The sequence below is a fragment of the Lampetra fluviatilis genome, chromosome 2, assembly GCF_964198595.1.
Source record: "Lampetra fluviatilis chromosome 2, kcLamFluv1.1, whole genome shotgun sequence".
Lineage (NCBI taxonomy): Eukaryota > Metazoa > Chordata > Hyperoartia > Petromyzontiformes > Petromyzontidae > Lampetra > Lampetra fluviatilis.
This window is the reverse complement of record NC_136276.1, coordinates 13,660,917-13,686,837: the sequence shown is the minus strand read 5'-3', so window position 1 is coordinate 13,686,837 and position 25,921 is coordinate 13,660,917. Positions and strand designations below refer to the sequence as shown.

General features: G+C 38.2%; 2 protein-coding genes across 7 annotated transcripts in view; both read right to left on the bottom strand.

The window, feature by feature from the left end:
- Positions 1 to 1,975: 1,975 nt before the first annotated feature.
- CCDC93 (CCC complex scaffolding subunit CCDC93) lies at positions 1,976 to 12,573 on the bottom strand. Of its 2 annotated transcripts, XM_078870425.1 has the most exons (23): positions 12,422 to 12,573; positions 10,766 to 10,879; positions 10,301 to 10,395; positions 9,898 to 10,009; positions 9,631 to 9,729; positions 9,479 to 9,535; positions 9,239 to 9,339; positions 8,957 to 8,990; positions 8,613 to 8,702; positions 8,338 to 8,388; positions 8,094 to 8,180; positions 7,512 to 7,628; positions 7,221 to 7,283; positions 6,908 to 6,981; positions 6,000 to 6,081; positions 5,834 to 5,908; positions 5,376 to 5,447; positions 5,119 to 5,227; positions 4,638 to 4,720; positions 4,006 to 4,043; positions 3,548 to 3,632; positions 2,998 to 3,111; positions 1,978 to 2,578 (listed from the first exon to the last, which is right to left on the bottom strand). In XM_078870425.1, the coding sequence occupies exons 1-23, from the start codon at positions 12,509 to 12,511 to the stop codon at positions 2,522 to 2,524; spliced, it is 1,899 nt and encodes a 632-aa protein (XP_078726551.1). In that variant the 5' UTR covers positions 12,512 to 12,573; the 3' UTR covers positions 1,978 to 2,521. The 2 variants fall into 2 exon arrangements, with proteins under 2 accessions (XP_078726561.1, XP_078726551.1); XM_078870435.1 differs by lacking the exons at positions 10,766 to 10,879; positions 12,422 to 12,573 and having other exon boundaries at positions 1,976 to 2,578; positions 10,296 to 10,384.
- A 3,692-nt stretch (positions 12,574 to 16,265) lies between these two features.
- Positions 16,266 to 25,921, bottom strand: part of LOC144943153 (inactive dipeptidyl peptidase 10-like) — a 103,851-nt gene continuing 94,195 nt past the window's right edge. For 3 of the 5 annotated variants that reach the window (XM_078870383.1, XM_078870406.1, XM_078870399.1), the window contains 4 exons: positions 22,545 to 22,603; positions 21,940 to 22,012; positions 19,523 to 19,596; positions 16,267 to 18,830 (listed from right to left, as the gene is read on the bottom strand). In XM_078870383.1, coding sequence (XP_078726509.1) covers positions 18,681 to 18,830; positions 19,523 to 19,596; positions 21,940 to 22,012; positions 22,545 to 22,603 — 356 coding nt within the window. In that variant the 3' untranslated portion in view covers positions 16,267 to 18,680. Of the gene's footprint in view, positions 18,831 to 19,522; positions 19,597 to 21,939; positions 22,013 to 22,544; positions 22,604 to 25,921 lie in introns of all 5 variants that reach the window. The other 2 variants (XM_078870390.1, XM_078870414.1) reach the window with 1 other exon arrangement.

The window sequence follows — 25,921 nt, the reverse complement described above, 5'->3', positions numbered from 1 at the left end:
AAACAATCAACATGCCATGATTTGTCAATGTCAATTGTACACCACACAATGCTGCGCTTTGGTTTAACGTGAATCTATGCGAACGAAAGTCATGTCAGGTGCAAGAGTCAATGTGACTTCCATGTTAACTCGCCAGCAGCCCTCATTCATTATTGTACAGAAGTTGGGTGTGGTGCCTTTAGTATGACCAGCGTACTGATCCACTCATTACAGCAATTAAAACCAACACTTACCTCGTGTAATCTATATTAGTCTGTGAATGTTATGTTTAATTTCTATCAACACTAGACATGGCAACACATGCACAAACAGTATATAAAGATGCGAAATTATGCTATGAAGTTACAGCAATAAAAAAAAGGCGAGAGATGCATTCATAAACGATGGAGATAACGGCAGCGATGCATTCACAGTTGTGTTCATGAGGATAAACATATGCATTCATAAGCGGTGTGTGTGATGTGTCCGGAAGAGATAGATGATAGTTGATGCAATGCATTCATAAAATGATAGGAAAAGTAATATTGTAGAGAATACGTATTCAGGGGATAGCAGAACTATGCAGACAAAAATAGGTGATATATATTCAGAAGCGATATGAAGAACCAGGGTTACCACCTTTTAAATAAACCAAACACGGACACATTTCTCAGCCTAGGTTCATTAAAATTGCGCGGTAATATTTTATAATTATCAATAACACCGGATCTCGGTACAAATGAATCCGTCACCTGAACACAGATACCAATCCCCATATTACCCGGGACAAACCCGGATAGGTGGAAACCGTCTTCGAATAGCAAATATGTGACCGTGCTTAATTATGGCGAGATTTATTCAAAATGAAAAATATATACCTGCAGGAGGAAATAGATGTACCATTTATTCAATGGAAGATTGATGTTTTTTTCTGAAATATAAGGATGCTTGCAGATGACATGTACTGTATGCGGGATAGGTAGATGTATTAAGATTACAGTAAGTAAATGAAAAAAAATACAGACAAGAGATACAAATGTGTACTCAACTGATGCAAAATCTTTACCCCAAATACCCTGACCCCTACTGCATTTACTACAAAGGTCACGTTCGGAGCGAGATAGTCACTTCAATCACTTAAAGGTAAGTCTTTATAGAGCCGAACTCGCCATCCACGTTGACATGGGGATGAACTATGGAGCACAGAACCTGTAATGTGGAGAGCACCGGGGAGGTTAGTTCCGTAATCCATGAACACAAATGTCACGTGGTGCCGCTCGTCACAAAAATTGGCCAACTCCGTGAATCCGTGAAAACAGTGTATTGCAGGGGAAGTGCATAAACATGGAGAACGGCTTCATTATTCAGCAAAAAAAATCGCAGATTGAGGTGACAATTGTCTTCAAGACCCAAAAGGAGCAAACCTGCACTATGCACCTAAATTAAAGGATGTTTGACATTTTATACTTGCGATCATTGTAGCAAATATTTAATTTGCTACTCAGATCACACAAATGCAGCTACTATGTGCTGCTGGAAAACCCACGAGTTTTTTGGCAAAACATTTGCATTGCACCAAAGATGCAAGTAGCCTCTTTGCCATGAGCAGAAAAATTCTCAAATCGCAACATGATAAAATATAATCCAAGGACACCACCGATGTGGTGTGCTATAGATTCCTGGCAGAATTTGAATTTGCCGGTTCCGGAGATTCCAGATCAGTGGTACCGCAGGTTATAAGTCTCGAACTGGGGGTGGTAAACTGCAAACTATACAGATATTCCAGCATGTTTTGCTGAGGTGAATGCAAAGATGCTGCAGGCTTGGCTTAAGTGGGCCCAACGATGACTCACGATTTAGAGTTTTGACAGACCTGCATTATACGCCTGTAACAACTCAAATTGATACATTTTAATCATAATACACCAATATAACAAATTAAAATCGAGTGAAATATTGCAGAATTCCTTGTATGCAATATTAACATGATGTTAATTTAAGCTCATAATTCATCTGAGGAGTGAAAAACATACTTGTTCAGCACAAACGGATTCTTTGAGATATTTTATTGCAAAATGAAAGAATTTCACGTTAACCTTCACAGCACACAAATTTCAGTTGGTTGATGTTTTTGTGCAAGGCAGTAAGCTGTAACAAAAGCCATGAAATCATATCGTGCCAAAATTATAAACATTTAAATATAAATTCACCAGCAGGAAACCTGTTGACATTAAACTTCCCTCCAGCCCTGATTTTCAACCACAGATTTATTGTTGAGACTATTGTAAAGAGAGTGGGGCATGCCTAGTTAAATAATTGGGTTAAACATATTTTGGAAATTTTTACTATGTGTGCATCACATTTTAAATGACACCGTTTATTAAAATTGGTCAAGGACTTCTCTGGACAAACACAGATACATCCAGATTGTGGATGATAGCTGAACGACAGAATCGCACATTTGTTTTTAAGACAGATGTGATTCGAAGTGAAACCAGTTGCAATTTGTGCAGACAATTGGTGTTTCCACCCTTCGTGTTCCTTAGGCCATATTCTTTGCCCTGAGCTTGGACAGAAGAATTTCATTTTTGCGACACTCCTGCAAAGATACAGGCCAATACACATATTAAAGTATGCAACTCAGTCTCTTTCATCTCAATATCTAGATCAAGCAATGTAACTGCAATGACCCAAAAAGCCATTGTCAAGTTGTCTTCGTCACGTGCACTAAAAGTATTCTGAGCAGTTGTGAGGAGTAAATACATTTCATGTGGAAATATTTCATCGTGTTATAATGTAATTTTTATTTCACTGGGATTTATTATAAGCATCAACATTTCACACAATTAACCTTTCTGAAAGTATGCTTCCAAATGTTTAAAAGTAATTACTAACAAAGTACTGTTATTTGATTTTTTACATGTAAGCTTTCTAAATAAGATGTTTGCAACTCCATTTGCCTGGGATTATAAATTACTAGTAAGAAGTACTCCCAATAAATATAAAAATGAATCTAACCTCTTTGAAGTCCTTCACTGTTTTGAAATAAAGGCGTTGTTTGTCCAGGAGATCAAGATGTTCATCATTAAGTTGGTCCCTTCTCATCTTATTCTCCTGACGTTTCTTTTCCACCTGCAGGTCAATGACATGGACCATTTGAAGTTTACATAAAGGTACACGAGTATAACCAACAGACACTTATATATAGATGTGCAATTAAATGAGTGTAGCAATAAAAAAAAGTATACCATTATGTGACCTATATGTCCACTTATATTTTGTAAGCATTGCCAAAGGGAAATCCTCTTATCGGCATATAATACCTACCCTTGCAATTAAATTCATAATTATATTCATAATTGCAGATATTTTAACAATTTTATATAAAACCACATCAATCACAATTTATTACAAATACATGAGATGTATGCAGAAAATATGCAATAAAAATATATGTAAGGAATTAACTATTTTAATGATACCTTTGCACGTGTGAAAAAAGCAATGAAGCTTATCCAGCGGCAAATTACAGGGATTTTTCCTACAAAGAACATTTTCACTCGCTAACCTTTACACGGCTTTGCTTGATCCCCTCCACAATCTGCTCCAGCTGTTTCAGAAACTGCTCTCTGCCACCTTGTGAAGCCATGGCCCTTTGGAAATCACAATGCACAAGGACTTTTATTACAATTGAGATAAAAATGACGACACCAACTGTCCAGCTATTCCAAACGACTTAGCTGTAACCTGACATAGATTGAAAAATATTCCCCTTGGCTCCAATCCTGATGCAAGATAAGTCTAATTACATAGTTTTCAAGTATTATCATCAGTGTTTAGTCCTGGCTAAAGTAAAGCTGATGTTCTCTCAAAACATCGGTTGATCTGTCAGTTATATTAAGTAGAGCCAAATGTGGTTAATATGTTTTGCATATGAGGGTTGTGGATGCAGTAATAAGTGTCATTATTAAAGTTATAAAACATTTTAACAACACATGGTATAACCAGTCACCTATACATACTTACTGCTGGAAGTTGTCATGGATGGAATTCAGCAAATTAACCTAAGAGACAGTAAAATGTGTTATGTTCATTTTACGAATAGGCAACTCAATTAAATCTAAAACAATTAAATACGCCTGTACATTTTCCATCTTATTATTAATTTGTCCATCTTATTAATAATTTGTCTTTTTGGGTTTAGTTTTTTGTCCTTCCCTCGCACCTTTGATTAGCACGGTTGGCTACGTACGGTGTGAAAGAAGTTCAACATTATCTGCAATAAACAAGTGAGGCACATTACACAATACTTTAGTTACAATAATCAATACCATCAACAGATTTAGTTGGAAAGGTCCTTCGAGTAAAAAAATTAATGCCAACTGTGCAAATTATGTTAAACTATACAAACAAAAAGTCCGTCAGTAGTCTTTATTTAACCAGGAAGCTAAATAAACCCATCGAGACACAAGACACATTGCTGCCTCTTTTTCAAATGGTGATCTGGGAAGGTGACAATGTTGATTCCTTTTAATTCAATACTGGAAAAATAACCTTGTTGTAATTACTCACATTTACATGCACAAATATTCTGAATAAACCCGATGAAAGGTATTACTTATAGCTGATACACTTTTTTTCAATATAACATAGCATACCTCTTTTTCCAGATACAGCTTCTTGTCATCCAGCGTGTTGTACAAAGTATAAAATTGCTTTGTCTCTTTATGGGTGGCAGCCACTACACATCGGAGAAAATGTGGATTTCATATACTCCAGACCACAATACAGCATGGGATATTATTAACACTTCGGTAAATGTTATAAAATAATGAAGCTCACGTGAATGCTCTTCTTCAGAACAAATGCATACACATGTTTGCATAAAACTACACTGGAAATTGTTAAAAATATAAAAAATTCCAAAAAGAGGCAAGTTATCATCGCCGTTTCGTGAAAGTGTCGCCGATGTTTTATCGCAAAATTGGTTGAGAGTTCAGGTATCTTCAGTCAAACCTAATGTGGTTAATGCTTCACAATCTTTAACACAGGAGGGTGAAGTACTTATTGTTTTGTAGGTGCCTGCAAATGCTTCTGTTCTCTTTGTTATTATATTTCATGACGATTATTTCTTCCTACCCTGGCTGTAGAGCTCGACAAAGCGACGCTGGTACTGAGTCAGCTCAGCCCGGCTGGGGACTTCATCAATCTTGCGCTGCAAGATGGCAATCTCTCGGTTTCTCCTCCCCTAACAAAAAAAAAATCACACCAAAATCAAGCACAAGGAATTATATGTTTTGTATAATCACGATGCATTCTACGAGTAAACCATTGTTGTGTTTAGCGAGTGCAATTTTATCCATTTGTGCTTTGTTTCAACAGTTTGTGTTACTTGCCAAGAGCATGCGTATCTTCTGCAGTTTGTCGATATCCGTGCGGTATTGCTTTTCAATCAACTGGTCTTGTTCCTAAAAAAACAGTTATTGTTTAATTATAAAGTACTAATATGATTGGATTGGCATACACGTATGGTTTCAGAGTATCTGTACTCAATTTGCTATGCATCTATGTATAAGTAATGTGATTCAATGTAAAGTTTTATTTAAATTAACACTATAAATTATATATTGAACAATACATAAATTATAAATTAAAATATTTAAATCACTTATGTACTTTCTATGCTTTTGCATTATTGTGTTCATGGTATTTAAATAAAACATTGTCATCGATTTAAATAACTGAAAGTGATTAAATTCCATTTTTCTAAATGCAAAGCACAGGCTCAGCAGTTTATAAAGTATCTTCTTTTTTTTATGAGGCCAATTTATGCAAATGCAGATTATCTCCTTACAGCCTCTTCTCCAGTCGTATTGTTGGTCTGAAGCTTTAACTCTTCAATGCTGTTCTGTAGACGTGTCAATTCTTCCTATAAAAAACATACATTCAATGTTATTTACAAACACGTAGTAAATGTGAATCATGCAAAACAATACAATGAAGAGATAATTACATGTCACCTTGCAGTGAGCACGGAACTCGTGCTCTTGACTCTTGAGGCTTTCATTCATAGCCACCAGGGCTCTCAGCTTCTGCAAGACACTGGAGCAATTGTGGAATTAGTATGAATACATCAACAGAAATTACTTTCCTATAGTTCCTAACAATGTAATATTACAACAATGGTGCTGTCCCTCAATGTCTGAGTGAATTATGCCAAAATGGGACTGTTTAACTTGAGACATCCTTTAATTTCCATGAGGAGAAATGTGCTTCATGAAAATATATATTTTTTTATTTAGAATGGTATATTTAAGTGCAAGATGCAAGATGTTCTTAATATATATCGTATGAGACAATATAAACAGTCCAAGGGAAATTAGATGCATCCACAATGCATATATATGTTTAAACAGTGAGATCTACAGAATATCATCATATAAATGATCAAGTTCTTAAATCTTGACTTAAAGCTTTCATGGCTGCAGGAATTCATACTCTTTGGGTCTTTCGGTAAAGTCTCCTTCCTGAGAAATTCTCCCTGCTTCTGAAAGACCCAAAGAGTATCAAGTTCTTATTGAAAAAAAGAAAATGCAAAACTATTATTGAAAAATACATACACAGTAACTATGGAAGCTCAAAAATATTTAACAAACTCTTACATGATTCTGAATGGTACAATCAATAAGACATTTGCAAAAGTGGGTGTTATGAATCACATTTATTTGTGTATATTTAAGCATATGTTTATGCTTTTAAAAATGATGGTAGAAAAGGCACACATTAATCCATGCTGGGAGAATAATGTGCAGGGTAGCAAAGTAAAGTCTAGTCTCATTTTAATACAACTAGATATGAATCATGTACACATGTATTTAGTACAACTAGACATGGATAATGTACACATGCATTTGGTAGGCTTTCTTACGCTGAATCAGCCTGGCTCTCCATAGAATCCAACTGTCCCATCTCCTTCCTGAGACTATCTCCCTGCTTCTCGACCTGGAAAACACACACTTAAATCTGTGCAACATCCTTCACATGAACACACCTGTATTGCTATGTTCAAAGAAAAAGTATTACCATGCAATAACATGCCATTATGAGTCTGAGTAATTATAAATCATGGGAATGGAGACATTTTTTACAATTGTCTAAAGCTAAGGTGACACGTGCTGTAATACAATACAATAGTGAACTTGAACATGTCTAGAAATGGTGAGCTTCAATTGCACGCGTACCTCCATAAGCTTCTCTTTCGCAGCTTCAAAGGCAACTTTCAACTCAGTATGCTTGGCCTTTATCTGTAACACACATGCGAGCTGATTAGAATTTTCAAGTGGGAATACAGAAGAAAACAACACTATCGTCAACATACATATGTATATACAATTTCCTTAGAGCTCTTTTTATACAATGATTTAGTCATAAAATATAACTTTAAGTATTTTTCATGCCCCAGCCCCAATTTTGAAAAAGAGGTTTTGTGGAAAGATAAAAATAGTCTGCATGTGTAGCTAAACAAGTGTTACCTCCTCCAGCTGTAGTTCCTTCTGAGAAATCTGCTTGCCAAGCGAAACAACCAAGCGTTTGTGCTGCTGTACTGGACCAAGCCTCTCTGTCTTCTCTTCGCCTGCCAGCTCTGATTGCTGAAAAGAGAATTCAGAGTGTTAATCAGTATTCCAAGGAAGATGTAAAAATGTTATAACCACGATAATGAAATTAAGCCATAGCTCACAGAACGTATAGTAGAATAAAGTCTTGCATGTTTATACGATGGTTTCAACTATGAAAAGTAGCTTATACTTGAGGTAAAAAAACCTACAAATTCCTGCAATTTAATAGAACCAACTTAAAAAATGTGACCGGGAAAAAGTTTGAAAGTAGCTTAATACAGCAATTGCTTTGTGATACATATGTTGATATTTTACAACTAAATTGTCTCAAATTAAGTGTAGTAATTCAGGTGTAATTTTGACAATGTATGGTAAAGATATCATTAAAATGAAATCATGTAAATGGAAATATTTGAACCCTTAAAATAAATCAGAACCGTCAATTTGTTTTTTTTTTAATCATGTTTTGATATGAAAATTAAAGTCCAAAATAAATACCTTTTCTGCATATTCTGAAGCAATCTGTTTGATCTCCTCTGACTGAAGACCAACAATTTGACCAACTGTGCTGGCTGTTAAACGCCCCTGAAACAAAAAATACAACGTAATGGTCATTTCACAATACTAAAATAATAAGCATAGCAAGTGAAATAAGGGTACCAAGTAGGAAAATGTGCTTAAAGTTAATACATTGCAATATATATTTATATGTGAATGTAGTTTAATATTTCGAAATACATACTTCCTCTGTTGCCATGGCAGCCATGCTGCTCATCAGAGTCTTGATGCGAATCTGCAAAAATAAAACAAAGCTGACCAAATCAATATTTAGTGGTTTTCAGTTTGTATGATTATTGTACACACTGAAAAACACAAATAATTGGCCAGAAATTTTTTTTCAATCACAAAAATTTACCTTTTGATAAACTGCAACTCAAACTGCATAAAACATGATTGTAACAGCTTAATGTTTTTTTAAATACCGATGGAATATTTAAATCTCTAAATAGGACTTACCTCATCAGCAGCCTGCAGCTCCTCTTCCTCAGTTGTCTGTGCTTTCCCTACTACTGTGGCACCTGGCACAGATTTTTTCCGGTCATCCACCTAAAGCACACAAGGCACATGCTGTTCATAACTACACTTAATTCACATTTACATTGCTTGACCTAACCATAATGCATTTTAAATTCCATACTTCCCTTTTAAATATGCAACAGCAGTTGTAAAAGTCATAAATACTGACAATTATTCAAATTTATATGTGAATGTTTAGTATGTGTTGGTCGTCAGTCAGAGTGTATATTAATTATATAATTCAGACAGTGGCAACTACAGACATACAAAAACAATACACTCACCTTCTCATTTTTGTTTTGAATAAAGCAATACCTCCTGCAAAACGGGCAAAGGGTGGGGCCTGGTTAAAGTAACCACTGGAAAAAAGCGTTTCGGATGAAAGCACACAATCAATTATGACTAAAATGAAAATTATTGAATTACAGCTTTAATTACGTGTTACCTGTACATTTTATATTAATGATCTAGTGCGCTCAAGACATTTTTATTATGAAGTAATTATATTCATTTAATCTTGCTTTATTTTATTATGCTATGTACCTATATGCTCACTCACTAATTACCTGCCATACTCTAGAAGCGTAGACTGTACACGTGACTCTTCATCCAGAAGAGAGTCTGTTCCAACTTGTCGCCGGTATCGTCTCTGGGGTTTGTATTCCTCCTGTGGATATCGGCGAGAAGGTGAGGTTAAAAAGAGAGTGCAAAGTGAAGTAGCTTTGTGAAGCATTTCACAATACACTCATGTAAAATTATGACATGTTATCACTGCGTACAGTGAGATACTGCATGCAGAAACTTACAGCAGCAGCTAGCAAAGCCATGGTCGCCTTTCCCTTCCGCTCCAAAAATTCCTCATCCTGACAAAAAAATGCAAAAAATATATTATTTTTCAAAACTTCACATGCATGTTTTAGAACGCTTAAATGAAATTCAGAATTGATGAAATTCTTGCCTCTGGAAGTCTGCGGCTCTTGTTAAACTGGGAGATGGAGAAAGCCCTAATGTGGTCGCCCGTTTCCTCTCGTGTCTCTATGGCCCTCTTCACCAACCACTTAAAAACAAACATTTCATTGTGTTTTTTATACAGTTTGTATAGATTCATGTAAAACTATAGAATGTGTTTCATATACAAAATGAGACATTTATTATAGGCGTTCACTTATGTTTTGGAAAAATATTAGTGGCAGAATGCGAAATGTTACAATCTTGTTCAAGTTACCTGGATAACAGGGAATATGTGTATGAAGTCTAAACCCTGGATTTGATGGGGTTCAATCCGATGAGGACACTTCATGCTCGGCAAAACAGACACTATCTTCTCAGTCAAGGCTCTGTGAAGAAAATACACAGAAGCAGCAGTAGCATTCAACTAGTAAAACTGTCTCATGGCAAATTACTAAAAAATCTCATTTGTACAAACAGATGAATAACAAGGATGAATATTTTTCGATTTAAAGCTTTCGTGACTGCAGGGATTCATCTTCTTGGTTCTTTCGGTAAAGTGACTTTACCGAAAGAACCAAGAAGAAGGATGAATATCATTTATGGAACTCATTTACACGTATTACATCAATAGCCTGACATTCACGTTTTAAATCTGGTTATGCTTTTCCAAACCTCACATCTTTTGGCCGATGGTGGAGTTTTCCTGGAAGAGCAAGTCAACATCAATGTCAACACTACACGTAGTGATGCACCATGTCATTCCTCCAACGACCTACAAACACACAACAACAACTTTAATGAATGCACGTTTATTTAACGGTGGCTTCAATAGTTAACCAAACATAAATATTCCAGTGAGACATTTTTTGGGCGATAAACGATATTGTTTGTCAATTGTTTCTAAAAGTTAAGTACTCTCAAAGCAAAAATACTCTCAAAGCAAAAATACATTGCATTTAAGGTTTTTTTCAAGTCTCTATAATACAATAAGCTAAATTAACAAAGGTATATGCATTCATTAAAACATGCACACGCCGTCCCGCATATTAATCAGAAATAACAAAAACCCAGCAGCATTACACTGACATTTTGCACATCTAAAAATTATTTCAATATGCAAAAATAGGCAACATAAATTCCACCTTATCGAAAGATGAGAGCCCCTTGATGCGAGCACGGAAGTAGCCAGCAGCAACTAACAGCTCAATGATCTCTGATAGTTTGACGCCTTGCTCTTCATCCTCTCGCGTCTCCACCTGCACACGGTAATGAACTTTAATCGTTAGTGTAACCACAAACTCCACAATGTACCTAACTGAACAGTCATCATTGTTGCTGAACAGAAGGGTGGCTCATTCCATTGAAACAAATGCTGTTGCAATGCCCAACAACCCCTTTTTGGTGGTACCTATCTCAATTAGGTCTTGTGCTAGTGTTGAAAACTCAACGTTCCTATGGCGGGGAGCAGTTTGACTGTAACAGTCTAACCCAGGGGTCGGCAACCTACGGCTCCGGAGCCGCATGCGGCTCTTTACGGGCTGCTTCTTGACGATATGTACGTATGTACAGTATGTACTCAGATGCATTGCGGCTCTTGAAATACTGAATTTTGTACCGAATTGGAAAGAAATGGCTCTTCTTGTTATTTTGGTTGCCGACCCCTGGTCTAACCAAAGGACAACCAACTAATCATGACAGACACTACAGTGATTATTCCAGCAGGTGGTGCTGTTGTTCACAACCCCTGACGAAAAGACGATGGGCCAAGGCTACTCTAACACGATTCGCTGCTGTTCTACCAAGAGCTGCAAAACGAGCAAATATTATAAACGCAATATATTTAGTTTGTGTATATCTGTGTAAGTCGGTCATCTCTCTTCGGTTAGGAGTCATGATCATTTCTGCACGGTTCAGAATCTCACTTCCTCCTTCTCGCTATATGCTGTACATACACTCTACCCACTGTGCAGTGTATATCTCCATTGTGTATCTGCGTGCAGTGGTACTGTACATCCTTCACTGTCACTGTGTACCTAGGCATCCGTTTCTCGTACTATATACCCATCTATGTGTATGGTATAGACTATATTAGAACCATTCTAGATTTGAAGCTTTCGTGACTGCAAGGATTCATACTCTTAGGTTTGTTTTACCTACGTGACTTTACCGAAAAAACCTAAGAGTATATTAGAACCATATTTACATGGGTGCATATCTGCACCTCTCTGTAACGCCCGTGCGTGTTTCTGTGCACAATGTGTGCCTATTTCTCTGCATACCCCTCCGTGTCTTTATTCCACTATTTCCTCACTCCCCCCCCTCTCCGTGTAAACAATCTCTGTGCGAATTCCACACCGTCTCGTCTCTCTCGCCACGTATCTCCGTATGCCTGGCCCCCTAAGTGCCTGCCCCCCTACGTGCCTGGCCCCCTACGTGCCTGGCCCCCTAATCGACCGTGCCTGGCCCCCTACCGACCGTGCTCATCGCACTTCCGATGAACACGGTCGGTAACGTACGGTGCGAAAGAAGTTCCGCACGCGTAATTACTGTACACACAGCTGCCCCCCCCCCCAGCCCTCTCTGTACCCCCTGCGCACTGCGATATTGCCACCCGCGACTCCAGAGCCGAATGGTTCACAGGGATCAGGGCGATACAAAAATAAAAACTGAATTTTTTTTAAAACAACCCCCGCCCCTTCCCTGCCACCTCCGTGTACGCTTCTACCCATGACTTCTCGCTCTCTCAGTACACGTGTGGTGCGTGTGTACATCTCGTCGTCGTCGTGTGTGTGTCTCGCCTCGATGAGTCGCCCGTCCTGGTCGTACTGCGCCGCCGCCGCGACTCTCGACCCCGCACGCGATCGCTGCGATGCAGCCGCCGCCGCCATCGCTATCGCAGTAGCTCTGCTCACGTGACCACCGCTCCGCCCACGTGACCACCACAACCCCTCTCCACGTGACCACAGCTCCGCCCACGTGACCACCACCACCCCTCTCCACGTGACCACCACCACCCCTCTCCACGTGACCACTACCCCTCTCCACGTGACCACCACCATCCCTCTCCACGTGACCACCAAAGACAAAGATCCCCCGTGTAGCCTGCACAGACTTGGAGGGGCGAGTGCTGTTAGCGAGCGGCGCCTATGAAGGCCACTGGCACACGAGGGGGTGGTGGGGTGGCCACCAGTCCGCCAGGGCCGCCTTTGTCTCCCCAGTGGCGATGTTTAACTACAACACCGCACCAGGTTACTCATTTGACAGCCGAGTTCGACCTAGGGAAGGCCCACGACCGATACAGATAACAATGTGTAACAAAAACATTGTTCCTGGGTAGTGTTATTTTCTAATTGCTTTTGCCTTAAAAGCACAGACAATGGCTATTATTCCCCACAAACAATGCTTTTGTGACCAGGACAATGATATTTTGAAATGTACCTATTTTCACTTATACAAAGTGTGCATTTGTGTCATTCCTTCATATAAAGTCATGGTCACAAAAGCAAAGTATGTGAGGAATAAGAGCTATTTTCTATACTTTTAAGGCATAAGAAATTAGACAATAACACTTAGGGGCCGTCCATAAATGACGTCACGCACCTAGGGGGGGGGTCAGACATTTGTGACGATGTGTGACGAGGGGGGGGGGGAGAAATGTGACGTCACAGCAAAATGTGCAACTTTTAAATAAATATAGACAACACGTTCTACTTAATTAAATAGACTTTTAAATAAATGTTTTCTCCTACAACATCAGAGTGCAGAAGCACATTAATTACGCACTACAATGACAGCAGTTTAAAGCGATTTGAAGCATGTTTTATTTGGGGGGGGGGGGCAGAGCTTTGTGACGTCATATTTGAGGGAAGGGTCTGACTTTGTGACGCCGTGTGACGAGCGGGGCGGGTCAAAAATCGTCCAAAATCGCATGACGTCATTTATGGACGGCCCCTTAGTACCCAGGAACAAAAAAAATGTTCCACAGTGTAATCGTCACCGGGTTGTTGGCCGTGAGAGGGGGAACTAACTCGAGTCGACGAGGTCGTAGCGCAGATCGAAGCGCTCATCGCTTTACCACCACTCTCCACGTGACCGCCGTGAATCCAGAATATTTTTTTTTATACTGCAGGAGGAATCTGATGAGCTATAAAGCTCTTTTTTTCCCTCGGATTGCACAGAAGAGGCGGGTCAGAACGTTTACAACCACAGGCAATAGAAAAAACACTACAGAAGTGCAAAGTATAGGAAAGGTAAACGAGTCGGTTAAAAATATATACGCAAATAAAACTAAACTATTTGTTTTATTTTGCCAGGTAAATACAACCGAGCTACTAACTTCTTTTGCAGACGCGATTTGGCCACAAACGACAGCTTAACGGAGTGGCTTATCACGTGGGTTAGTACGTCATGGTCACGTGAGCACCACACGTCGGGCGGGGCAGCTGGCTTGCTCACGTGATCCGCCACCCCCCTCCCAGCCACGCTCCTCCCCGCCACGCCCCTCCACCGCCACTCCCCCCCCGGCGCGCGAGCTGTTCACGTGACTGCCGGCGTGCTACTCGGTGCCACGTGGGAGACGTGACAGTTGCCCTGTGACGTCATGCTTTCGGATTCAATAATTTAAACGCTGCTTGTAACCGCAAGCGAAACGTCCTCGAATTTTAAATGTTCTGGGTTTCATACCTGTCAACCCCTTATCAGTGCCGACCTTATTACAGATAAACTCAAGACTTCATTGGTCAACCCGTGCCCTTATAAATCTCAACGTTCATCCTACAAAGTCCCATCACAAGGGAGAAACACAAAAAAATCGACAAAAATGTTGTTACTAAACAAAAACTTTTTTGTGTTACTTTTGATAATTGGTGTCAGTGATGCTACTTAACACATTCCTGCGGAGGGAGCTGGTAGGAACGTTGGGTTGCTCGGTCAATGGCCAGGGTCAACAGCGGCGTGATGTATTCCGCAAATATGGCCGACTGTGAGGGCGGGCACAAGCCGGCGTGAGTAGGTTAAACGTTGAGTTTTATAAGGGCACCACGGGGTGACCAGCCCCTCCCCACCCAGCCCCACCCCTCCCACCCCCCACCCAGCCTCACCCTCCCCACCCAGCCCCTCCCCACCCTCCCCACCCAGCCTCTCCCCACCCTCCCCTCCCTGCACGACGGACGGACACAATAATCCCCTGTGGGCTGGCGTAACCAGGAGGTTCCTACCAGTATGCTTACTGATGCTGCTTACTTGATATGTGGATGCACACACTCATTTTGTAAATGTACAACACTAAACAGTAAATTATGAAGGGTTAAACAATACACTATCATTCATGTACATCCCAATCCTGTTTTTACAAATTTCAGGATCAAAATTTTCGGCTGCTACGGGGATCGCTACTCTTCAGAGTAAAAAAAAAAGCTGTCCCACAACTTTTTTTTTTTGGCCGTATGATGTCTTTGTTGCCCCTATTGAAAAGGCTGTGCGCCGTTTCGACCTGAAACTCAATTTCCCTGTTCAAGAATACGGGTAAACCATATGGGTTGACAGGCACAGGGTTTACTCGCCAACACGTTTTTGGGGTCCAACCGTTAGTTTCCAGGGAAGAGCAGAATGTTTCGAATTATTTTGAAAACATTCCTTTTGTGTGCCTAATGTGCAATAATGTGTAATTAATATCCAATACTTTTTACAAAGATAACGGATGCTGCTTTTCTGATTAGATTTGTTTCAAACGACCTATAAAAGTAGAACTGCATTTACCTTTCAATTTGTATTTAAACCAGCAAGGACAGCTGTGTGCACATCTGAACTTTAAATTCTAATTGCTCAAGATCGTGCATAAATGAGAATATCCACTCCTTACCTTGCAGGTTATTTTTCTTAAAATTAAGCTTTATATTGTGTGCTATCGCTGACATGAAAAAGTATTTGCATAGCTTTCAGTCAGCAGTTCCTATTGGAAGTCCACCATACACACGTGCATTTATAATACATTTACGTTTCAAAAGAAGGTATCGAGATAACGATGGCTATGAAGAACACTTAGCTTAAATTCAGAGCTTGTTTTCATCGTGACACAACATGAGTACATGGACCATTATAAGCCAATTACTTTAAATTTATAATATTTTTGTAGCATTTTATATAAATAATGCATCACAAAAAAATAACAAATCATTGCATTACCTACAATAGTGCCAATTGCGATGTGACACAAAACATTGTGACCCGTGATAAATTCCACCAGCAGGTGGCAGCATGATCATATGTGTACGTCCCACAGGTGGAAAATGAAATCAGGAATATTTATACTGGAGGAATTGGATGAGCTATAAAGCTCTTTTTCACAGATGTCCAGTAGTGGACAAAACCACAACGTCCTCCATTCTTCTCCCCATAATTCTCAAACGACTCACCCAGTGTGTAATGCCACCCAGCAGACTCTAGGTTCTGGAGTCCCAGTTGAAAAGCATTCCTTATATCTGGTACTTTAATGCAGCTTAAGTTATTACAATATTTGTAAAAGACCTAAACAAATTCAAATGGGCAACTTTATATTGGATAATTACTACCTGAAAAGAATAAGTAAATATAACACGTTAATTTCTGTAAACAATACTATTTTACTACATAGTGTTTAGTTTAAAAAGTTTACAAACACACTGTGATGTTTGGCACAGTTTTTAATCAACTGGGAAAACACAACACTGAGGCAAAAATGAATGTGGCAATCATTTTAGAACATTGAAGATGGAACTGGCCTAAAGCATAATGTGACACAGCAACACTAACACTGGTAACATTTAACACTTTTTCACAATAACGAGTCCATTAAAGTGCTTATTAAAGTAACATATTTACAGGACACTGATAAAAATCCAAGCAGTTCAAAGCATTCACGGGCTATGCATTTTATGGACCAAAGAATTGCTACAAACATCAGAAATGCAAGACAAACTCTCAGAATCCTGAACTCTATAGAGGACGTGCGCAAATTAATAAACAGGTGGAGGCTCTGCACAGCTTCATATGACTGTATATGTATTGTGTGTGTGTATAAGTTACGTAAAACTTTACCAGAAAGGTTTTCAAAGCAGAGCACTACACACTGTGATCGTACAGTACATTTGGTAAATTAAGCACAGATCTATTAAATAATTAATCGGAAATAAATTCACGTTTTACCCTGTGAATTGTCTGATTTTATACAGATCAGATGGATGTGTATCATGGAGACCTCTGGAAACTGTCCACAACTTCTGGACAGATATTCCTGGAATAGTGATTGAAGATATTCCACGATTGTACTGTGTGTGATATGCCATTCTTAAAAAATGAAAGTCAAAAACGTGGTGGAATACTGGATAACCGTTCAAATGATGCAGTAGCAGATGTTTTAGATTACATTTTTAAGTACAGAGTACTGACATGTAATTTGGTTGTTAACTTGAATAAGGAAAATCATACATTTTTATAATTGAGATTTTCATAAGTTAGAAAAGAGAATAAAAACTATAAATAAAATGCCTACCATCGTACAAGGAATATTAGTAGAATTTGAGTACATTTGCTATTTCATAGCTTGATATGATGGTTATTGAAAAGTAAGTTATTTTCAGCATGTTATTACAGAAGTTAATATGTTTTGTTACCATTAACCATTCTATAATTAAATACGCTTTTAATGTTTACAAAAATACACTTGTATATATTGCACTTAATAGTTTTCTGAAATAGTTTTCATCGATTATTGAATGAACATTGACTCGTGCTTATCCAATAGATGGCTTCTCTTGAGCCTATTGTCAATAATTTAAAAGGGATTCACTTTAATCAATTGTAATTGATGCAACATTTGTGCTATAGTGTGAAAATAAAATACACACCTAAAAAAAGGCGACCCTGTGGAACACTAATGCACGTTAACAAGTCCTGGGAAATACATGCTTATGAATGCAAACAAGTGTAGGCTTATGAAATATTTCTGTATTTAACAACTGTATTTTGCAATCTTTCAGGCAGGTGTATTTCGCAAAAGAATTTGGTGTCAGGTTCCACAGGATCACTTTATTTTTAACACCGCAAATAGTTAAAATATACTGAGCAGTATATTTAGTTACTATTGTCATTCCTAGTTTTGTGCATAGTCCCAAGTGAAAATTATTGAATCAGTAATTGGTGTAGAGAGAGGAATACATATTTGAAACTGTAGTTATGGTCAACAACCAACTCAGCTAAATTATTCATTAATTTAAAATGAATGTTGTTTGCAAGCACTATTATTTTCCGTTTCATTTTCCTTCAGATTACCGAAATATGAACAATTTCCCATTCAACTTTTTTTGGAGTGACTATATTTTCAATTATGATGTGGCAATATAAAGAGACACAAGACATTGCTTAAAGAAAGCATGTTGGAAGTCCGTGCGCACGTTGGAAAGCAATGGCGGGGATGGGGACATCAAGGAGAATATTTAGAATGCATGGTTTCTCATGTGGCTGCTCTGAGCTCCAACTACCATGCAGCAATGGTTGAATTTCTCAACATGAACACTCTCATGCTTGGATCAAATGATTGCAGATCAATTTGATCACGAAATTAAATACTCTATATATATTGTTATTTCAGTGTATATGCAATCCTATACTGTACAAATATTAATAATTAAAAATAAAACATGTTTTATTTAAAATAAAATGTTTTAAAAGAGTTATTTAAGATATTCGTAATTTGACTTTAAAACCGTTACTTCTATAATTGATATGCTGAGTTATGAGTTACAAACTCAGGATTCGATGACCAATAGCATATCATCGAGGTGACCTCAGGGAATTGGTGGAGGCATTTCTCCTCCCCTTATTTTTCCTACGGAGCCCTAATTGAATGCGCAAGTGACACTAGTACAAACTAGTACATAAGCTAGAAATTCTGGTGGCTGCTCCAATGTTGTTCACGCGTATGGCCATCAACTAGCAGGGGAAACCCCATGAGAAGCGATGCACCCTATTGTGCCGCCCTCTGTCTCCACCTTTAGACATGACAGTAATAACAAGCGTAGTTCACTCGTCCTCATCATCGTCGTCCTCGCGTTCGTCTCGCACACGTGGTGCCAGCTGGCTGAAGCAGTCAACGAAGAAGTCTGTCATAGTCTTGTAGAGGTGCCGCCTCCACTTGAGCTCGCGCACAGAGTTTCCCTCGTCCGGATAGATCTGCAATGTAAAGTTTGCTTGGGTTTTATAATATTCCCATAGGACGCTACATATAAGGTCATATTGACATCTTCTTGGATCTTTCGGTAAAGTCACGTAGAAGGGAAATAATAAAATAATACAAATTTAACATAATAAAATACAATTCTCACGACGTTTCGGCCACAACGCAAGCAGCAGCTGTCTTTCCGACAGACTTGTTCTTCACCTGAGGACGGCTGCTTGCATTGTGGCCGAAACGTCGTGAGAATTGTATTTTATTATGTTTAATTTTTATTATTTTATTATTTCCCTTTTACGTGACTTTACCGAAAGAACCAAGAAGATGAATCCCTGCAGTCACGAAAGCTTTACATCATATTGACATCTTGATGCAATGGCCGAAACACACCACCTAATTGGTGATTTATACCATTGTAGGTGGTGTTAACGACACAATTTTACCCAACAAAAATCTAAAGCGTAGGTATGATTGTCAACACCTGAATCAGGTCCATAACACACTGGTGCCTATTAACATCTACACAGTTTATCATCGTTTATCTTTCATTTTTATTTATGAGAAAAAAAATACGTTGAAATATTCCGGAAAAACGTTTTTATATATTGTTTTGCTGTATCTAAAATGTGCATCGTCAAAGCCTGATTATAACATAATTTAATATTTGTGATTGTAAACTGTGGTACTCGACCTGGAGTGTGTAGTTTGCATCAATGCTGATAAGATGTTTAATCAGTTCTGCAGTGTGCTGGAAGTGGACCATCTCTGAAAAAGAAAAAAAACATACCACCACATTATATTTGGTATAATTCAAATACATTTCCCACAACTTGGCAGATCAAACACACCTGTAAGAAATGGCACAGCCTCAATGCATGTGGTGTAATAGCGCAGCCTTAATTCAAGTGTACAACAACTTTGTATGGAGGAGCACTGGTGGTGGATATTTATTATGAAGGACATAAGTAGCGGCCAGGAGTTGTTTTGGCTTTTGCATTACATTGCAATGTGTTGCATATTTTGTTATTTTATTAGTTACATTTACACTGGAACAAATATTAGCTTGAGGGAAAAATAACTAAATAATTAAAAAAATACTAACGTTTAAAAGTAGTAAAACCCCAAATTACAACTCTTTGGTTCTTTCGGTAAAGTCACGTATAAAGATAAAATAATAAATTAAATACTTGCATACGACGTTTCAATTGCAACACAAGCTATTATCATCAGGTATAAATGAAATAGAAACACAAATCTAGTATACTTAGAAATGTAATGTAATACAACAGAGAGTCGGATTACATAACATAACAGTCAACACCCTACCTGGATGATTACAAATTCCAATTTTAAAAAAAAGTTATTCTGTAAAGTTAATCATCAAAGTCCTGCAACTGAAGCAGTAAAATTAACTAATATGTTCTTTTATATCATTAATATCTGAGTGATGCTTATTATAAACTCCCCTTATTTAAAAAAACAAATATGTCTTGCATTTTTCTAAGATATCACAAATCCCATGATACAGAATAATTTAATCTAATCATGAAAATAATCTGCTTTCCAATTTTCTGTAATTTGGTTTCTCAGTTGGTGATCGGACTGATTCATGTGTTTTTTTTAATGAAATACACTTTAATATCACATGTTCCGTGTAGGAGGATGTTATCGTCTTTCAAACTTGCTTTGTGAATTAGCCTTGTTTTTAAAGAATCCTTAAAGACCCATTTCTATGTTTGTTTAATTTTTTGTCTAATTACCGACACTTATCTCATGTTGTTTAAATATCTTGATTTGAAGCTTTCGTGATTGCAGGAATCCATACTCTTTGGTTCTTTCGGTAAGGTCACGTAGGTTGAAATATATATATATATCACGACGATTCGATTGCAACACAAGTGGTCGTCCTCAGGAGGGAATTTTTTTAAAAAAATTGTTTAATTTTATTTCTTCAACCTACGTGACTTTACCAAAAGAAGCAAAGAGTATGTTGTTTAAATACTTGTCAATGCTCTTGTGAAATGTGCTTAACGTCTGTAATTGATGAAGGTTATATAAAAAACAACACCTGTGATAGTAAGGCTTCTTAGATGGTTAGAAAGCTATTTTACAACTAGCGTTTAGCCCGTCGAAGGACGGGTGTATTACAGTAAATCTGAAACTTGCAAGCGAAAAGCAGACCGCGACATGATATTCATTGCATCCATTCGTGTGCAATTTGTAAGGCCGTGGTGACACAGACTTATTTCATTTAAGGGTTATAATCCCATGTTCATCATGACGTCCTTTTTACTTCTATGTCTCAATAGCGTTACGGAGATCACGTGACGTGAGGGTTCTGCCTTTGTCGTGAGGGTTGTAAGTTGACGCCGAGGAGGGGGGAGGAGGCGCCTCGGCCCCCCATGTGGAGTGACGTCACCTACTAATTTTTATTAATGGGGGGGGGGGGGTGTCTATTTGGAGGACGTCACCTGACCATGAATATTAATGAGGGGGGCTGGTCGATGTGGAGTGGCGTCACGAGTGTTAAGGACACCTGGGTTATATTAGTAGGTATGTGCCTCTGCTGACGATTGCCATAACTCACAATGTTACACTGGTACTGATGCCACCTCCTCTTCTATCTTTCTTAGTTATCTTAATGGAAATGAAAGTTAAGTTGTCACATATTTAACAGACTCTAATGAATGGTTAAACAAAATAAACCTGGGAGGGAACAAGCAAGGAAGTTCAGGAGATCTGTGAAAAATAAATGCATCTAATATTAGAAGAATGCGGGGAGCTGTGGCACAGTGGTTAGCACACTGCACTTTGCACCTGGTGACCTGAGTTGTTGAATTCCTGGACTGATCCTGGGCAACTTGGACTGACCAGTAGTGAAATATGGTCAAACAATCCCCATGAGAATGCCTTCATCCAGCAGTGGATATACATTGGGCTATGAATTATTATTTTTATTCGTTTAATAATAATGCAAGATAACTCATAAAATATTGATAGCTACAGGATGAATATAAATTATATTTTCAATTGTTTTCAATACATCATATATATACACACACAAACTGCACCAGGGCCATAGTAAAAGCCTTTTCAGAGAATCCTTACCATTAGCTGTGCCATGGATGATTAAGAATCGTTCGGCCTTGAGGCAGCTGAGCCGACTGCTCACTTTGGCAGCCTGATAAAGTGAATGTGAGACATTTGAACAGAATAAAAAAATACAGAAAAAATATTGAGGTAGAATTCCATACAAAATACAGTCAGAGAACATAATTACGTGATCATGGTCAAGAAAGATGGATTGTTAAAAACAACACAATATATAAGTTAGTGAAGATATATGATCAATAAAAGGCGCAATATGTAATGTAAAGGGAAATTCCCATGAATATACCAAAACAAATTTGTTAAACACATTCTTACTCCTTCTGTAAGAAACCATTATTAAGGGCTTACAAAGCCATCGTAATCTTTCCAAATACAGGGTTAATATTTCACGGAGGCAATGTTATTTATTTGCAGATGATGTGCATCTCATTTCCTAAAGGCACAAGGAAAATGTAATGACAGTAATTCACACATGTGGGTGCACAATGTTAAAGGCATGGATGTAAAATACATAACGTATTGAATGCTTCTGCACATGCTCTGTCTTCCACAATGAAGATGAGTAATGTAGAAGTGGGTTTGCATTCAAGGCTGGTCCTCACCTCATACGCATTCTCCTCACGGGCTGGCAAGCCCAGATAGCGCTCAGAAAATGCAGAGGCTGTGGGAGTCAGAATACAAACTGTAGTTCACACGAATATTTTCAAATCTATTTCTGTGTTTAAATCGCTTTAGAAATGATGTAAACGTATACATCACACAAATAAATATATTAAAAAATACTTTAAAACATGTATTGCATGCAGTGATGTGATGATATGATTATCTGATGTTTTATGAATATTAAAATGACTCTCCTTCTCTGTTAAATATCACTGCTTAAATTAACGTCATTAGGGAGGGTCAAGCAGTACAGTTTAACACCATAATTCCAGACACACATTATGACCTGTAGCACACACTGAGGCGAATGTCAGCGTTGGAACACCATACACTAGCCGATAGGATATTGTACATGTTTTGAACACTAAATTGTACACAATGAGAACGCACATCGCAAACTCCAAGCTGTGCACAAAGTGTGCCTCAGTGTGCCCCAATAATAGTTTAAACCATTCCCAACACCAGGATTGCTGCATCATCTTACAGATCCTCTCCAAGATCTATGCAATGCAGGGTATCCCTGAGGTTTTTAAAGTACAATTGCGGTACCAGATTAGAAAATACCACGGCAATGTATCTGGGGGCTGTGCAGATTTAGCTTCATAAGGAATCGAAGGCTTGGTATTTTTTTTATGGAAATGCCTTTCGACTTCAATCGAACGTACTCTTCTCTCTTTACTTTTCCTGCTGTCCCTCTCTACGGTCTCTTTAGTTGTGTTCCCACTCTCTACCCTATGGTTTGAGGCATATAGCTAGCTTGGCATATCATATTCAGGCCACAAAGCGATGTGAGCTTATTACCTTCAAAAGGAGAAAATAAGAAGGAACAAAAGAAATTGGCATTAAACCACGTGAGTTGTTGTGGGCGGATGATGGAAAACCAGTCTACCAGAATTTAATTAAAATTGCTCCAACAGAAATTTCAGTCACACAACCTAAGACCTTCTGTTCATGTCAGGGCAGTATTTTGTTTCACCCTGTCCCTGCTTGTATCTCCAACAATGAAAAGCCTTCCAGCCTAATTTACAAAAGGGCATTGTATTGACAATATTGTAGAAGCCATTAGGAAATACTCAAAAGGAAATTGGGTGACATTTGCAGTAAAATGGCCACCTAGATGTGACCTCCAGGGATCTCAGATTCATCCTTATCCCTTATGTCATTGTAAGCTTCATCACCATGTTGCAGCTTATTGTAATATTTTGCTTCATTATACCATTTTATTTGCACTGTACATTTTCACATAAGCTGTAAATCACCCTTCTTTAAGCAAGTGCTAGGGGCTAGGAGGAGGAATGCAGAGTTGATTTGGGTGAATTTGTGGGTGATGGATACCGTAGGAGAGTGGAAATGAGACAAAAAACAATAATAAAATGTAACGAAAAGGTTTTTTTTGTTAGTAGCTTTTATGTTGGGTTTTTAGGGTTTATGGAAAATCTATTATAAGAATGGATGCATTTACAAGAGACTTGTATTTTTGCCGTACATTAACTCGCAAATCACTTTAAAAAGGAGATATATGAAGGTAAACAAATAATATTTTCTGAGCATGGTTCAACAGCAGCTGCCTAAATAGTCAGGGTTTGTGCCACTCTAATATATATACTTTCATAGGCATAGGGCCTCAAGCTGATTTATCTCTTTGGTTTCCCATTATACACATTTAAATTAAAACTGCAATCCCACAAGAGCATTCCGTCTTTCTTACATCCTTCATCATTACCACAGTCAGTAATGCAATGCTACTTACAATTATCAGGCTTGTTTGGCTTAAAAATATTGAACCAGATGTTGGTGTAACTCCCCGAGCTTTTCTTAAATATATTGTACCATTGGTAACAAAATATTTATCTCGTAAAAAAAGAGGAAAGTACAATTTAATAAAACTTTAATGAGTTGCATATATACATAGTTTGTTATTGTCTATACTACAGAGAGTCTAACCACAAACGCTTTGGTTCAAGTACTCAAACCATAATCAGAACTGAAACCGAAACCTAAATTGGAATGGAAAAAAATAGGTATGGTTTTTGTTGCTCATGATCAATTTTAACTGGTTGAAACAAGTTTCTTTTAGCAAACATTTAACTGCAACTGAACCTTCTAAGACTGTTTTAACCAACTAAATTGTTTATAGTTCACCTGGTTACAGTTCAATTGGTTTTGGCTTAACCCGAACCCGACCTGAAAATCTATCAGTATGACTTTCTGGCCTCTAAGCTATGTAATGCTTATAAATGAACGAGCATTCTCGCCACATTCGTTAGAGTGATAGGCATATGATTCAGAACCTCAACCTCAAGGAACCATATTGAAGACGACAACTTGTGATTAATAGTTGAGGTTACACAAACACACTTCACAAGTCCAATACCATTCCACCTCAGCTGATCTTTACCAATGTCAATACCTCCAAAGTGTCACAAGACAAGTGCATTCTTCCAGCGCTGCTTTGCAAGGGTATGTGTTTTCAAGCCAATGTCGTCTATTAAATTAAGAATTAAATGGGGGGTACGCATGCCAAGCTGTTCCTCACTGTCGAAACCTTGTGTTACCCATGGGCACATCAAGGGCAATGGAAACCAGAACTGTAAATGCAAATCTTTAACAATACAATAATGAATCACAGCACCTTAAATTATACTTTATGCAAAAATTGTTCCTTTTGTCCTATTATATTTTTCGTATTTTTTGTAACTATGTAACCTAATGTCTTTATTTCACAGCATTACTGAGAATCACAAGAACCTACGCAGTATAATGTATACCAAATACAGTGGAAAACGATATTCAGAGTTCAGTGCTGACAGCCTGGTTTAAGCAAGCGTTGAGTTGTCATGTTGATATGGACCCAATTATGAATGACCTCCATAACCCCGTGTCATTTCGTTTTCTAATGAAGAACCTTTAATTCGTTCATGCAGCCCATTTGGTCACCAGTGCGAAACAGATGTGCTCTATGCTTCCCGTAGCCAAGCCATAACCTCGCATTATAAAAGGGGTTTGTGTTTTATACCATGCTGTCAAAATGCAGATGAGAAGAATGTTACAGGAGGAATAGAGTACGTGCGAGCAGGTGCCTTGTCTGCACAACGCTCTCAAGCAACATTCACTCACAACGGAGAGATCAACAATTTTATACTTGGCTGGAGATGTAGCACAAGCAAGACTGTAGTTCTGGAAATGTTAATTTTAAATTTATCTTCATCACATTTTAAAATAGCTTCTCTATGCATGTAGCTCTGAAAATAGCTCGGCTATATCTCACTCTTAAGCGAGATATGGCCTTCCGCTGCCTGGTGTCTTCAATCGATCT

Coding starts and splice junctions, on each gene's coding strand:
- CCDC93 (XM_078870425.1), bottom strand. CDS start 12,511: ATGGCGGCGGCGGCTGCATCGCAGCGATCGCGTGCGGGGTCGAGAGTC. Junction 7,284..7,511: donor AGGAACTACAGCTGGAGGAG/GTAACACTTGTT, acceptor TGTGTGTTACAG/ATAAAGGCCAAGCATACTGA. Junction 4,044..4,637: donor AGCTGTATCTGGAAAAAGAG/GTATGCTATGTT, acceptor ACTGTCTCTTAG/GTTAATTTGCTGAATTCCAT.